Raw genomic sequence first — 14,752 nt, 5'->3', positions numbered from 1 at the left:
GACCGAAACTGCTTCAGACTTGGTGTTCAAGTGTTTTCATTGCTTTGCATATCATTTGCATTGAAAACGTGAGAAAAATTTCTATACTCGTTCTTAAATACAATACAAGGCACATAACATGGCAAGGATTTGGGTTATTTATTAAGTGTGAGCTTGCACATAGTGCACTAAATAATACAAAAGGTGAACCCTTGTATTGCTTATATACCTGTTTTAATCTAACGATTCTTGCCAAGTTACGTGCCGTAAACTGAACATGTTGAAGAATATTATCTTTCTGGACTCGCAAGACCTACTAATTGGTTAAAATCAAAATCTCATTAATTTAAACGTCGCGTCGTGACAAAGAAAGTTAATATTTAAATCACATGCTAAATACTTCGGTATTTATGTGTCACTCTTTATATCTCATAAATCAATGTTTATGCGCGTGCATATAATAGTATCGCTACGGTTTGTTATAATAAATATTTCAGTGCGAATTTCAACGTGTTAACAATCGATTTTGCTTGCGATACCTGCGACTTTTTTACGTATCTGCGTTATTTACAAAAGTAAGAGAATGTGACTCACTGGCGGTGGATACGAAAATATCCGTTTCATAAATAAATAATCGTAACGATACCTGAAGAATACGATTTTAAATAAAGATAACACATAAAGGCTGGCAAATTCTTAATGACAAAAAAGAACACGACAAAATGTTGTCAAACTAGATAATAAACTAGGAAACTCACCTCGACTCCTGTGACGCCCAGCGCCGTCACCAAGTTGGGTGTCATCCGGAACGGCACCTTCTCCGGCACGCGCAGCGTCTTGCCTTTCTCGAAGCACACGTTATAGTCTATATGCACCACCTCGCCCGACGTGAGGTCCACCAACACATTGTCCAAGTGCCTGTCGCCCAGACCGATTATGTACCCTATCGTGCTCATCACGGCCACCGAGTAGCTGTACCGGCGCGTCATCTGCCACCACTGCTCCGGACTCACACTGCTGCACCACAGCTCACGCCACAGCAGGTCGCGCGGAGTCTCCGCTGACAACTCCTGCAGAACTTGCTTCAGGATTGACACTGGCCATTCTTTTCTGTTTTCCGTTGAAATACCCGCTTCTTTCAAAAGAGGATTCAACTTGTTGTAAAATAATTCGGAAGGTCGCAACACGTTAACGGTCTTATTGGTTCTAGCAGATAGAATGGCAGCTTCACGATTTTGCCAGCGTTTGTACAATGCAAACAGTGGTGTCACGTTATCCACCCAGCTGATTAGTCCCGAACGCGGACCTAAGGGTATCACCGAGTAATGGCGCGCTCGATAAGTCTGATTATCATTGTTTTCCGAGTCTCTGGCCATCATTGTATTGGTAATAGATAGCAGCTGCATAATTCTCTCGTCCAAATGAAGATCTTCTAATCCCTTGAACAAGTACGTATAAGCCTTCCCGTCTGACCCGTAGAACACTAATTTCTTTGGTCTTGTCTTTGTTGGGAGAATAGCTACATTGTTTTCAACCGATTTTATAGTAACTCTAACGGCTCTCTGATTCGTATGTACTCCTGGCATAGTAATCACTGTATTTTTAAGCTCTGCCAATACAGGGCTGATATCTGACATCCTCAAAATGTATGGAGATCTTTTGTTCACTTTTTGTTGAAGTTTTATTTGTAGTTGTTTCAAGGGCGCCCACGACTCTTGTGGCTTATCTGGGTTCGTGGGGTTCTTCAACTTGTCTATAACATCCGTGATAAGAGACTGGAATTTATTTTGGAATGATAGTTCATGTGGCGTCTCTGGTTTAGCTGAAGTTACATGATAGAGTTGCTCTAAGACATACACGATTGGCTCGAAGATAATACGATGTTTTTCTTTGATCAGCTTTTCTTTATCTTCTGCGGATAAATGCGAATTATTTTTGACCTTAGCAACTTCGATTTCTAATTGTGTCAGTCGCTTCGTAAACTCTGAGTGATGTTGGACCAATGTACCGAGGCACAACTCATCCCAAAGCAAATTAATTCTTTGCAATTCTTTGACTAACAGTTTAACTTGCAGAATCGTTTTCGGGGCTTGTTTTGCTAGAGTTTCAACCATATCAAGGAAACAAGAATTAAGCTCATTATTGATAACTTTGTCGCTAGCGGCATCATCTATTTCGAGATTATCTTCACCGCTTTCAGCGTCATTAGACATAAACGTCCGTGCAACATTTAGCTCCATCAAATCATTCTGTTCATTTTCGACAGCTCCAACGACTGCTGGAAACGTGATCAGATGTGGCGTGTCCTCTGCCAGTCTGCACAATAGATCAGATACACATTTTCTCACATACGTTTCAGGGTGGTTGAGACGCGAAAATAACTGCGGAATAATTACTTTCCAAGGTTGGGTAGGTGTGTTTGCTAATCCAGATTCCAATACAGTTTGCAATTCCATTGCATGTTTTACGATTAAACGTAAAAGTCTCAACGTAGCATTAACAACAGCGTTTTCTCCGCTGTGATTTATGTAGTCTGATGCACATATAAGCTGTAGGAATTTAAAGTAAGCATCTGCCGAAAGTTCAAAGTAAGAAAATACACGTTTTTGTGCTTGACGCCAAATATCCACCAACAAAGCAAGGTGCTCAGGAAAAGCGTTGCTTAAAGATGGTACAGTGCGCAGTTGGCTCTCTATCATTTCAGATGTATTTATTTCATTCCAATCAATATCTTCATCGTCACAAGTAGCTTTTGTCTTTGACAGTATTTCACAGACCGCCTCAAAGTCTTGCGGTGAGCATCCAATCATAACGCTCTCAATTTGTAACTTATCATTTTCTGTCAATTGCTCTCGGGTTTTAGAACTGAATTCTACCATTTTCCGACCCCACCTAAAGCACCAAGCTGCAAAACTAGCCCATGCTTTAGCCAGCCCTGGGCATTGGTTGACGCCAAATTGCAGAAGTTTTCCGACGGCGGAGTCTGACACAGGAATAACATTCTCTGATATGTTGTTGTCTACTAAACCGATTTCTGGTAGAGCTGAAACCAACTTCAATAGGGGTGAATCCACATCCAATATATTTTCCGTTTCACTTTGGACCCATTTTGAAAGTGTGAGAAGTAATCTAGTACTCTTTTCCCTCAGTTCATAACTTTGCTCGCCCATAGCTAATCTTTGAGAAAACCCAAATGAAATACTTGCACAAAGATTAACTGCTCGTACTTTAGTTTCTTCTTTCGCGTATGTCAACTTACAAAGTTCAGCTAAAGCAGTGGCGTTATTAAGAGTCCAAATCTCGAGATCATAGGTATTAGTTGACATTAGCAGTGCTTCACTTAAATCTTCTAGGTTATTAATGTTTCCTAAACACATTTGGAAAGCTGAATTTTGCTTGAAATGTTTCAGTAGTTCTCTCTTTGCCATCATCAAGTTTGAGTTCTTCCTTGCACTTTTTATAACATCCAAACGAAGGCATTCTGCGAAGAAAATATTTTCTTCTGTCAGGTTTAGTTTTGTGAAATATTGATTCCACCATAATATTCGGCTCAAATTCTTGAATTCAGTTCCGTACTTATACTCTTTCACAGTTGATGGTTTAAATGGATTAGAAATCGCCTTCCCATTCTTGACAATGTTGCATAGCCCATGATTAGCCAGTTGTAATACAGCAACTTCTTTTAAAAAGTGTACGGCATTGGTCCTGGAAAATTCTTCTGCTTGTGATTTGAGTAAGAGGTCACATTGTTTTAATGTATCCTCATATTTGTCATTATATTCACTGTTATACATCTGCACTGCAGTGCACACTAACGTCGATTCTATTTTATTTAATAAACCTTGGTAGGAGCAGGTGTTCTTCGGTAAGCTATTGGCTTCAATATCAAGAATATCCCAGCTAGTGAATTCTGGTGGAATTTCTGAAGAATCTTCGAAAAACTTCAATGATGAAAAGGAGCACCACTGTGAACTATTCGCATGAGACTGTTCATTGTCTTTCCATTCTTGCATATCATCCCAGCTTTGTATGTGTTTGTAACTTTCCATTATCTGGTCGTCAATAAATCTTTTACTCCTTGTGTCGACTTGCGCTGTTGATGATTCGCTATCTTTTGCCTCATCATTAGGTTTTAAGTTATTTAGTTTTTTATAGAACTCTATAGCTAGTTCATGTCTAGAGTTTGCCTGTTCGGCGGCTCCTTTTAGCCAAAGAAATTTCATATCAAAGTTTTGTTTTATCCAGACATACAATCCGTGCAAAACCTCTGGCTCTTCAATTTGTATAAGGGCTCGTGCAATACTAATAGCAAAGAATTCTATGTCAGTATTCGAGTTGGGATTAGCAGCAGCATTTTGCAATATGAGAGAAGCATGGTAAATAGCAGCGCCAAAATGTCCAGCGTACAGACTAACGACGAGCGCAGCAGGACGCACTCTCGTGAGCCACTCTCGACACGTAGGCCAGTTCGTATGGAAGAAGGTTCGAACAGGTTTTGCAACAGCTGGTAATACTGTGGCGGTACCTTCTGCCGCGTTATAAATGTATTTTTCTAAGAACATCATGAACTCTGTTATCCAACGCGTCCTCGTCTGTTCTGAAGTAGTAACTTCGACTAGCGTCTGTTGATCACTACCAATGTATTTCGTGTCGTGAGATGATATTTCTCTAGCTATTCCCTTCAAGGCTCCCTCTATTCGCATGAATGTTTCTTGTGGTTTGCCCAGAATAGTCCTTAATTTCAAAGACACACAAGTTTGAGCCAGTTCTGAAAGCGCCCAGCCAACACAGATAGACGAAAAGCTGGTAGCACATTGTCGGAAGAACAATAAATTATTTTCGTCAATATCGGACGTTTGCAATGGCCACGATGTCAAAAACGCATCCACTAATGCTTTCTTGTCCTCAATTGTATGCTGGAGAAGACAGTTCATTATAATTTTGAAATGTTGATTAGAGAGATTACAAAAGGATCCTCGCATTAGGTATTCTTTAAAAGAATTAGCCTTAGTATCACTATTAAGCACATTCAGGCTCATCTTTCTGGCAGTAAACACTTTTACCACTTGTTTGTCTAATTCCAGTTGAACAATGTCCCATGGCAATTCAAATAGTACATCTTTGCAAACATTTGACAATGTTTTATTTTGGTTATCAATATGTAAAATACAAAGTACTGCTATTGTTTTCAAAACCAAAACATTCCATGTGAGAGTTTTATTTTTAAGTAAATGTTGGGAATTCTTCATAACAAGCAAAACTACATCTTCATCGAATTGATATGCCAGTGTTAGCATATTGGTAGTTAATACCACGAAGCCCTTGGACATGCTCACAATGGGTAAATACTTATCCAGCTGACAAAATATATCAGATATCCAATTGAGAACCAAAATTAAAGTTCCTTTTGGAGTTTCTTCATCTAAGACCATACTTAATGTATTGAGGATAACGGCTAAGTGGCCAGATGTGGGGCTGGAACTCGACACGTCTCCGAGACTAAGGTTTGATAGGCCAAATATGTCATTAGCTCTTTGCTGTGTATTTGTAACCAAGTCGCTTGAAGCAATGAAGTGATTATTCTTTTTGCAATGCGAATAAAGTAAATATAGGACAGAATATTGAAGAGCTGGTTTTTCTTTAATTAGATTTATTTCATGGGGACACATCTTTATAGCCAACAGTTCTAGTATGCTTGGTTGTAATGCCCACATTCCAATTATAGAGTTACTAGCATTTGCTAGATCTGACAAACATTGTAAATAGAATATCACATTTTTATCTGCATCATCAATGTGCACGTTTTCATGATATTCTGGTATTATTATTTGTACATCTGGCAATATAACCGAATAGGAATTCTGAATATCTGTCAAGACATATTTATATGTTTCTTGTAAAAGTGGAATATTCTTCAAGTTTAGCAAGTTACTGTACACTGACATCACACTGTTTAAAATCAGAGAGCTATCTGAGTAGCGCAGCGGACGCAATAGTGATTCAGGCCCAATCGTTTGAGATATGAACTCTACAGGTAGGTTTGAAGAGATTTCCTTGATCACTGTAGATACTAACTCAATAACACTCAGGCTCACGCTTTCTTCTCCGCGCAAGAAGTGAGTCATCTCTTTTGAAATCAATGCAAATAAAGCAGGGGAGCAAGATGAGGATTTAGATTGTAAATATTTTAATAGTAAAGCAATGCATTCATTACCTGCCAATATCAGATCAGCATCTGCGTCATCCTTCAGGGTTTTAGTTAAAACTTGTAGAATTTTAGTAAATGCTTCAGTTAGAAATGACCATGACACAATTTGTGTGACAGTAGGACTCAAAAGTGTTCCCAAACTTTTGACAACAGTGTTGAAGACATTGAGAAATGATGTGATCTTCTGCATACAATCTTCAGGTGTAGTCACATCATTTTGTTTTTCTGTACGATTTGGATCCATGTCTGTAGAATATGCCACCATGTCTTCTACAAATTGGTTCAGTAGATTCACTGAAAATCCAACATCAGCTTGCCAGTGGCGACTCAGTTTGAACAATGATTGTAGCGCAAAGTCTTTGATCCTCTTAGGCTGAGCATTATCAACATGCCAACCAACCAGTATATCCACAGTGTCCACAAAATGGTTTGCAAAGTGTTCCGGATATGAATTTGACATGACAATCATGGCATTTATAGCAGACATGAAGACATCAGCTGAGTCTGTGCCTTCAATGACAGTCTGAAGCCTGTCCAGAGTCAATTCAGCAAAATCAGTCAAATGAGGTGTTTGGTAATCCAGTTGAAAAGTCTCTGTAAATGATAGAATCAGATAATGTTTAATAGTTGAGTTGTGCACAGCAAAGGTAGCTGCAATCCAATCCAGATGTTTTCGAAAGTCAGGGCCCATGACGTAGCCGATTCTCCCAAGAACTATTGATGCACCTTCCTTTGTCTCAGGCCCAGGGGCATCATAGAGCACATCCAGGAGTGATTCCACTAATATGTCGTAAGAACGGCGTATGTACCGCGAGTTCTCCGGCAACATGATGGCGTCCTGAAGTTTGCTACATATGACAAGCGATTTTTCCATGTCCACCTCGGCACACAGTCGACGCAGCAACTTGGAGATTCGCGGATCTTCCGGGAGATTGACGACCAACTCTGATCGTTCATAGAACTTGTTGCTGTTGTTTCCTTGCGACCAGGTGTCGTTGGAGGACTGGTTTAGCGATTCGTGATATTTATAGGAATTATCGAGGGGTTCACGATCACCGCGGGGCGGGAATCCGCCGCGGCCTCTGCCCCCGCGCCCACCGCCTCGCGACGGCCTGAACTCGGTGACACGACCGCGGGACCGATACCTGCCATCTCTGGACGGCCCCCCAAAAGATGAGGATGCATCATACGCACCAACATAACCTCTGACCTTATCGTCCGTGTTTTCTTGTCCAATTTCGTCCCTTTCTGGAGCGTCGATACCCTCCGTTCCCTTCGGGTTTTTTACTTTACTATTTGCAGTGGTGGATATCATCACTAGAAATTTTGTCAAACACGTAATTGTAACCACACATGGCCGTAAAATTACGACAAAATACGGGCAAAACAGACACTCTCCGCCAACAGTCACTGTATATCATAGACAAAATAGTAAATCTGTCACGACTGTCACTGTTGTTGTTGAGTCTGTCAACTTCTGTCAATATGCGGGCATAGAGTATATGTAGAGTCTAGTAATTTCAAAACGAAGCAATGTTTGGTTCGTATTAAAGGTTAATATGGATAAAGATTTAGACTAAGGCTTTAAGGTTTTCACAAATTAACATCCATTTATTGTATGTGTAATAAATTCGGGAACATGAAACAATAAATAGACTGAGATCATTTGTACCCAAATTCAAATTTAAATTGTTCGGATTTTGAACGACGAATGCAATTGTCAATTCGTACAAAACATAACCTCATCGAATTGAATAAACATGTTGAATTGAACGTTGTTATTTTTCTGATAACTAGTGAAATATTAAGATATCCTATTGAATTACACAAATTCTTAAAACCTTTAAAATGAAGGCCACGAAACGTGTTCAAGATTTTAAATGTAAGCTGTTTTTGAGATTACTAATATTTTGTTCACCTACTTATTTTACTTTAGGTTTAATACAAAGTTTCTCTTTACAGGTTTACCTCTTAAGTTAACCGCAGATTCAGAGGCACCGCACACAATTTATATGAAGGAACACATAGTAAGAGAACACACAAAAGACAAACCTCAGGGTCGTACACTGCTAGTAGTGAACGTGCCTCCATACGCTGACGAGAAAGGTTTGGTGAACGCATTCAGAGAAGCTGGCTCTGTGCAGTCAGTGCAACTGTGCCTCAAACCCTCAACTGCCGATGTCAAAGTTATTAACAGGTTCATACCTGAACCAAATACCACCACATTTAGAGCAGCATACATAGTTTTCAAAAAGGTGGCAGAATTAGACAAAGCTTTAAAGTTAACCAAACTACAGCCCCTGAACTCTGAAGATCATCAAGTTAAAGTTGGAATGAAAAAGTGGATAGATGAGTATAACAGTCGCATAGTATTGCCTAAAACACTGAAAGAAAACATTGAAATATTCATGAAACAGTTTGACGAAAATGCCCAGAAAGCAGAAAAGAAAGAGAAGGAGTTAGAACAAGAAGATGATGAGGGCTGGGTCACAGTCACCAAGAGAGGCAAAGTGCAGAGCTTTGCAAGAACTGAGAAAGTAGAAAACAAGATAATGCAGAAGGAAGAGAAGAATAAGAAGCGGAAAGAGTTGAAGAACTTCTACACCTTCCAAATAAGAGAATCTAAAATGAAACATATTGTATCACTCAGGCAGAAGTTTGAAGAAGATAAGAAGAAAATAGCGCAGATCAAACAGAGTCGTAGATTTAAACCATTTTGAAATAAATCATAATTAATTATCACAGTATTTTATTTACAGTATACATATCTAACTTATCAGATAAAGTTTTAGTTACAAATACTTTAAAATTGATACACTGTAATTGGCCACCACAAAATTATACATGCATAACATAATTGTACTATTTTCATTATACAGTAAATAACTTCTTGATAACCAGTATCAACAACAACTTCGGTACTAATATGCTTCCATTTAATTTCCACAAAAGGTCTGTAATGCAAGCACTACACAAGTGTCTTTAAGTTTTGAAGAACTTCTCAATGTTCAAACTGAGTGTGAGCACATGTCAGATAGTTTGTTGGTGAGTCTTTATGATGATGCGTAGCAGTCGGTTCTCTGGTAAGGTGTCCAACGCTGCAAGGAGGTTGCTCATGTTGCCATAGACACAGCCATTTGCAAGAGCCACTTGTACTGCTTGCCCAATCCTGTCTAAGGAATCCTGTAAATAACAAAATATTAAGATAAAGAGAATACTATTGAGCAATAAATTAATATCCTTCTCATTATTATAGTAATACCAACCTGTAATTTAGTGTCAGTCTGTAACTTGCCACCTCTTTTGAGCACACCATGAGCATACCCCTGCACTATGGGCGCCAGTGCAGCCAAGTGTTGTGCATTCACTGCAGTGGGAGGGCCGTGCGTACGTCTCCCAGCTCGCAAGCTATGCAGCACACCAAGATGCAGCTTTATGTATAACTCACACTCAGTGAGAGGTTTGTTTGTCACAGTCTTTATAATTGCTCTGTCATTTTCACCTTCCAGTTTAATTTTCTTCACTGGTACTGGTACTTCTACCATTTCAGCGTCTAGAAAGTACAATTTTAAATTAGAGCTTCATTTGATACATCTTTTGTTTTATAAGTGAACAGAATTATTGTTCTATGCAGAACGTTGATGTAAATTCTTACCATCATCAATATAAAGTGGAGCAAGGGCACACCAGTGTATGAGGCCAGCCAGGGGTGTCACAGCAGCCATAGGTATGGAGCCACTGGGCAATGCTGCAGGGTTCAATTGTGCTGACATGCACAGAGTGGGGTTTGAGTAAACCTGAAAATAATAAAATTACTTTTGGTTATTTCAGTCTAGAAATACTTATTGATGTATTCTATATTGTGTCTTTTTTTCAACATAGTGGTCTCAGCATAGGACTTACCCAAGCTGTTATCACTTCCAAAAGGTTCTTAGGGGGCAGTTTTGTGGAGCCCTGAGCATCATGCATATACAATTCAGTCACTGCAGTGATGAAGTTCGACACAAACTGTGGAGCTGTGTTTGCCAGGGACCTTAGGGCTAGTTGGTTTGAAGTGTTTAAATAGAAATGGTCTCTGATGACATTCTCAACCAGCTGAAGGGATTGTGATGATGAACACCCCATTTGCTGAAGCCAAACTCCAACAGCCAGTAAAACCTGAAAAGTAAAATGATTATAAGTATATCATGCAGAAGTCATATAGTAAGATTTTATGTGGCGTGGATATAAGGAATCTCTAGAAATTCAAAACTCACTGGAGTACTTGATGCAGAGACTGCCATGCTGGCAAGGATACTCAGTATTTTCAACCTTCTTTGACTCTCCATGCCTCCAAACAGGGACAGAAACACTGTATTCTTAGTTGTCTCATTTGTACAGGCGGACAGATAGTCACATATTATGTCAATCAGCTGTAGATCTTGTAGAGGTGTGAGGCCCGCGCCTCGGCGGCCACCGCGCCGGTCTGACTCGCAGAACACGAACTCTGATATGATATCCATCGCTATATCTAGCTGCTTGCTTGATGGAGCCGCCCGGCCCACCAGCAATTGTTCTGAAAGAAATATCAAATGTCATGAAGTAATAAGTATACAAAAAGGTCAATAATAACTAAAACCAAAATTAGTAGAAAGCAGGTAGTTAGTTTTAAGATACGAGATGTGTACAAAATGCAGTATAAATAAATACGTCTTTGTTGGTTATTTCTCCACTTACCAATTCTGATAAGAGCTTCCCTAGCACAGGTAGGAAACTCGAATTTCCTTAAAGCATGTTTTAAATCTGATACAGACATCTTTAAGTATTGCTTTTTATTATTATATTATAAAAAGTAATTAAAACCTCGAAGCAAACTTTGACAATGACAAAATAATGCAGGGGTGACAATCTTAATAGTGGCAAACGAGAAAACGTATCATTATAGGTCTGCAAAATGAAGTGAGACAGTAAATACATTGAGGTCCTTACATGGAAGTGTCATTTTAATTTGGTAGTATTATAATGTAAGATATTAAAGAAACTGAAATATAGATGGCGTTATTTGTAATGACGATGATGCGCGATTGCGTAGTAGTTATGCTTAGGTGTGTAAGAGGGCGCTATCACATCTTTTATTGGTTCTACTCTTACCCTATCTTTTTTTTCAGCTAAAATAAAAAAATAAATAATAAAAATTTTGAGTTGCATATTGAAGCAATTACTAAAATTTAATGTTTATTATCAATTAGCCAGAAATAAAATAAAATTCAAGAATTTATTTTCTACTGGCAACATTAAATCCATTTTCTACATGCAACATTATGCAAAAATTGTCAATCAAACAAATTTGGCTGCCGGTTTGCGCTGAAGTGCTTTTCGGTGTCTTGTTTGTTTTTCCAGATTTTATCCCTATTAGTGCTTTATCCACCTAAGTCCGTTAAGTTGAGCCTCTGCTCCTTCGGCCGTGTCGATTTTGTGCTTGAGGTGATCGAAATCTTGTGAATTTTGTGCTTGAGATAGGACTCGTTGACCCGTTTTGTGATAATTAATATTTATCATGTCTAATAGAAAGTGTTGTGTTCCCGGATGTACAAATGGCTTAGGTAAGCATTTATCAACATCCTTAAAACAAATAGTCGTCATTTTGTCACGACTCCACTGAATTCTAACTTGTTACCCTTTTTCAGACACTACGGGTATTTACATAAATTCCCTAATCCAGATAAGGATAGGCAGCTATTTAATACATGGGTCTTTCATATTGGTGGTGACATTTTGCAACTTGAAAATAACCATATTTTCAAATACCGCCGCGTCTGTAATGATCATTTCGAACCAAAATATTGGTGCCGGAATAACCGACTTGCCAAAGGAGCTGTACCTACAAAAAACATGCCAGGTTAGTTTTAGTAAAATACCCAAATTAAGGTACCTGTTTACCTTAAAGAGTACCTAAGTCTCAAATTTCTAGAGTTGATGTTAGAAAGAAATAAACAGTCATGTTATTTGAGTTTAAAGTAAACTTTCCAAATCACAAAATGAAAAGCTGCAGTAAGTCTAAAACATCTGAATAGAGATTTCTTTGGAGCCACAATTTCTGTATGTACGCAGTATGTCATACAAGAGTTTCTATATTACATTTCAAAATTTACTATATTTATAATTCATATTATTTTATCGTTGTTTACAGGATTATCTTGCTCGAAATTCAGCATTGAAAAAAGAGCACTAAGACCTCTTCAGATTTCAGGACCGTCTACATCAAAAGGTATATTTTATCATATACATATAAACAAGCAATTCATTTTTATACATACATACATACATTTACATTACGTATGTACTAGCTTCCACTTGCGGCTTCGTCCGCATGGTGTATTGATAAAAAGTGGCCTATGTCTTAATCCAGGGTATCACCTATCTACATACCAAATTTCAACCAAATCGGTCCAGCCATTTTTGAGTGAAGTTATTTCAAAGATCATTTATTCCTACAAATTAGGCTGAAATTGAGTAACTTGAATGTCACATTTACCAAAAATCCTTTGCTATTTTAATTTGTTGTAATACTTAAATAGCACTGCATTACACAATTTTGGTACCCTCTTGACTGAATGAATAGGTAATGAATCATAGATCAAATGTTCCAAACATAATATGTGGTATCCATAACGTCTAGTTTTCAAGGTACATGTCAATTATGATTTCTACTACTCTCACTTAGGCATACAAAACCATTACCATGTCTGAAATAATTTACTTTTGTATTACTTTGTTTTGTTTAATACTTGTTTCTTTTCAATAATGTCAACATATTTGTGCATAATATGCGGCACCCATGCGGACAGCATATAGTGTAATTGATAGATAGACACTAGCAATAAATGATGTAATAATAACATATACTAATCACTGAATATTATTATTTACAGAACCTGCGCATCTACATATACACTCACAAGGTTCAATTGAAGATGTACAAATGAAAGAGAATCTTGGTGAGTGATCCTACATACAAGCATTTAATCAGCAATTATTTTACACATATTCTGTCCTGGAACTCCTTCATGCGCCCGGATAAAATGTAGCCTCTCTCGATAAATGTGCTAATTTACCTTAAAATCATCTTAAATTGAATTATTTTTGTTGTTCCTGAGTTATAATTTTGCAAACAATTAAAGTAAACTAGCCTCTCTATAAACCTATCCCTTAAGACAAGAGTGATTGATGAAATACAGTTTGTTAAATTACATTTATATGTCATATGCATAAGTCCTAAAATGTTAACATCCTTATCACTACATAGTATAAAACAAAGTCGCTTTTTCTGTCATGTGTCATGTTGTATGTCCCTATGAACGCTCAAATCTTTAAAACTACGCAACGGATTTTGATGCGGTTTTTTGTAATAGGTAGAGTGATTCAAGAGGAAGGTTTTATGTATAATAACATACATTAAATACTGGGAAATACTGTTATCCCGTGCGAAGCCGGGGCGGGTCGCTAGTTGATATTATAAACTATATAAAAGAAAAGTAACTTTGTCTAGTAGTGGGCTGGCTTTAATTAATTCAATATGATTCAAATAATGGTTACTCAATATGAACTGCTACATTCATGATGATGGTAATGATCATCAGCTTAATTGGTTTGTATATAATAGGCACACATTTCTTACCAAATATGTTAATGACCTTTCAGATCCTGTCACTTCAGAATCTCAGTCTGTACACAGTGATAGACAGCCTCATAGTGAAGAAGAAAATGTTGAGGTGGTGAAAGATCTTGGTAAGCAACACAATTGTAATCAAACTTAATAACTTCAAAGCTGAGTTTGCTTGTTACACTCACTATCATGGTTTATTAACTAGGTACTGATTTATAGATTTAATACATATTTCAATCATGGGATACTTTCACACACAACTAGCTTTGATGCTATCTCACTCATATGTACTCTTAAATTCTGCAATTTTTATTCATATGATTCTTATTATTTTTTCAGTGCATCGCAAAGTTAAATGTGTTAGTAAGAAGGCGGTAAAACAGGTTGCTGTTACGAAAACTGAGCGTGCTCTGTATCAGAAAATGCTGCAAGTTGGTGTGAAACTCAGCAAATGCCGTAGCAAGGTTAAAAAGCAGGCAATCAAGATCAAGGCCCTGCAAAATATTACTACAAACCCTCAATTTTTAGAAACTCTAGACAAAATGTCTAGCACATCAAAATTTTAACTTTGCTGCAGTTCAGGGAGCACAAAAGGAAAAAAAGGCCGGCGTTTCACATTAGAGGAAAAATTGTAGCTTTGACTATCCTCAAGCAAAGCCCAAAAGGATACAGATTCCTGAGGAAAATCTTTATCCTGCCATCACGCCAAATTTTAATAAAATTAATTAATATGGCAGATATAAATGCTGGTATCAATAAAAATTTGATGGCACAAATAAAAAGCCACACTTAAAATGAAACCAGAGCACAAATTATGTGTGGTTCTTTTGACGAAATGTCACTAAAACCGAATGTGGCATACAATGAAAGGAAGGACAGAGTGAGTGGGTTTGTAACCAATGGGCAAGAGACACTGCCTG

At 37.9% G+C, this 14,752-nt stretch overlaps 3 protein-coding genes across 3 annotated transcripts in view; 1 reads left to right on the top strand and 2 right to left on the bottom strand.

The window, feature by feature from the left end:
* Nonc (no-on-and-no-off transient C) overlaps nucleotides 1-7,642 on the bottom strand; it is a 103,547-nt gene extending 95,905 nt beyond the window's left edge. Inside the window, exon 1 of the mRNA XM_064036803.1 lies at nucleotides 738-7,642. Coding sequence (XP_063892873.1) covers nucleotides 738-7,502 — 6,765 coding nt within the window. The 5' untranslated portion in view covers nucleotides 7,503-7,642. The remainder of the gene's footprint in view (nucleotides 1-737) is intronic.
* Nucleotides 7,643-7,907: 265 nt separating this feature from the next.
* Nucleotides 7,908-8,926, top strand: LOC110375588 (ribosomal RNA-processing protein 7 homolog A). The gene is made up of 2 exons (XM_021333748.3): nucleotides 7,908-8,069; nucleotides 8,150-8,926. The coding sequence occupies exons 1-2, from the start codon at nucleotides 8,036-8,038 to the stop codon at nucleotides 8,905-8,907; spliced, it is 792 nt and encodes a 263-aa protein (XP_021189423.3). The 5' UTR covers nucleotides 7,908-8,035; the 3' UTR covers nucleotides 8,908-8,926.
* Nucleotides 8,920-11,067, bottom strand: LOC110375586 (integrator complex subunit 15). The gene is made up of 6 exons (XM_021333746.3): nucleotides 10,904-11,067; nucleotides 10,444-10,742; nucleotides 10,091-10,345; nucleotides 9,843-9,984; nucleotides 9,454-9,740; nucleotides 8,920-9,370 (listed from the first exon to the last, which is right to left on the bottom strand). The coding sequence occupies exons 1-6, from the start codon at nucleotides 10,980-10,982 to the stop codon at nucleotides 9,218-9,220; spliced, it is 1,215 nt and encodes a 404-aa protein (XP_021189421.1). The 5' UTR covers nucleotides 10,983-11,067; the 3' UTR covers nucleotides 8,920-9,217.
* Nucleotides 11,068-14,752: the final 3,685 nt, after the last annotated feature.

Source organism: Helicoverpa armigera, chromosome 11 (assembly GCF_030705265.1).
Source record: "Helicoverpa armigera isolate CAAS_96S chromosome 11, ASM3070526v1, whole genome shotgun sequence".
Lineage (NCBI taxonomy): Eukaryota > Metazoa > Arthropoda > Insecta > Lepidoptera > Noctuidae > Helicoverpa > Helicoverpa armigera.
The sequence above is the reverse complement of the archived record's forward strand: the minus strand, read 5'-3'. Positions and strand labels throughout refer to the sequence as shown.

What these genes read in the sequence shown, in the direction of transcription:
- LOC110375586 (XM_021333746.3), bottom strand. Translation starts at nt 10,982, where the DNA reads ATGTCTGTATCAGATTTAAAACATGCTTTAAGGAAATTCGAGTTTCCT. An exon ending in TCCACTTTATATTGATGATG is followed by an intron (nt 9,741 to 9,842) that starts GTAAGAATTTAC and finishes TGTACTTTCTAG; the next exon opens with ACGCTGAAATGGTAGAAGTA. An exon ending in AGACTGACACTAAATTACAG is followed by an intron (nt 9,371 to 9,453) that starts GTTGGTATTACT and finishes TGTTATTTACAG; the next exon opens with GATTCCTTAGACAGGATTGG.
- LOC110375588 (XM_021333748.3), top strand. Translation starts at nt 8,036, where the DNA reads ATGAAGGCCACGAAACGTGTTCAAGATTTTAAAT. An exon ending in ACGTGTTCAAGATTTTAAAT is followed by an intron (nt 8,070 to 8,149) that starts GTAAGCTGTTTT and finishes TTCTCTTTACAG; the next exon opens with GTTTACCTCTTAAGTTAACC.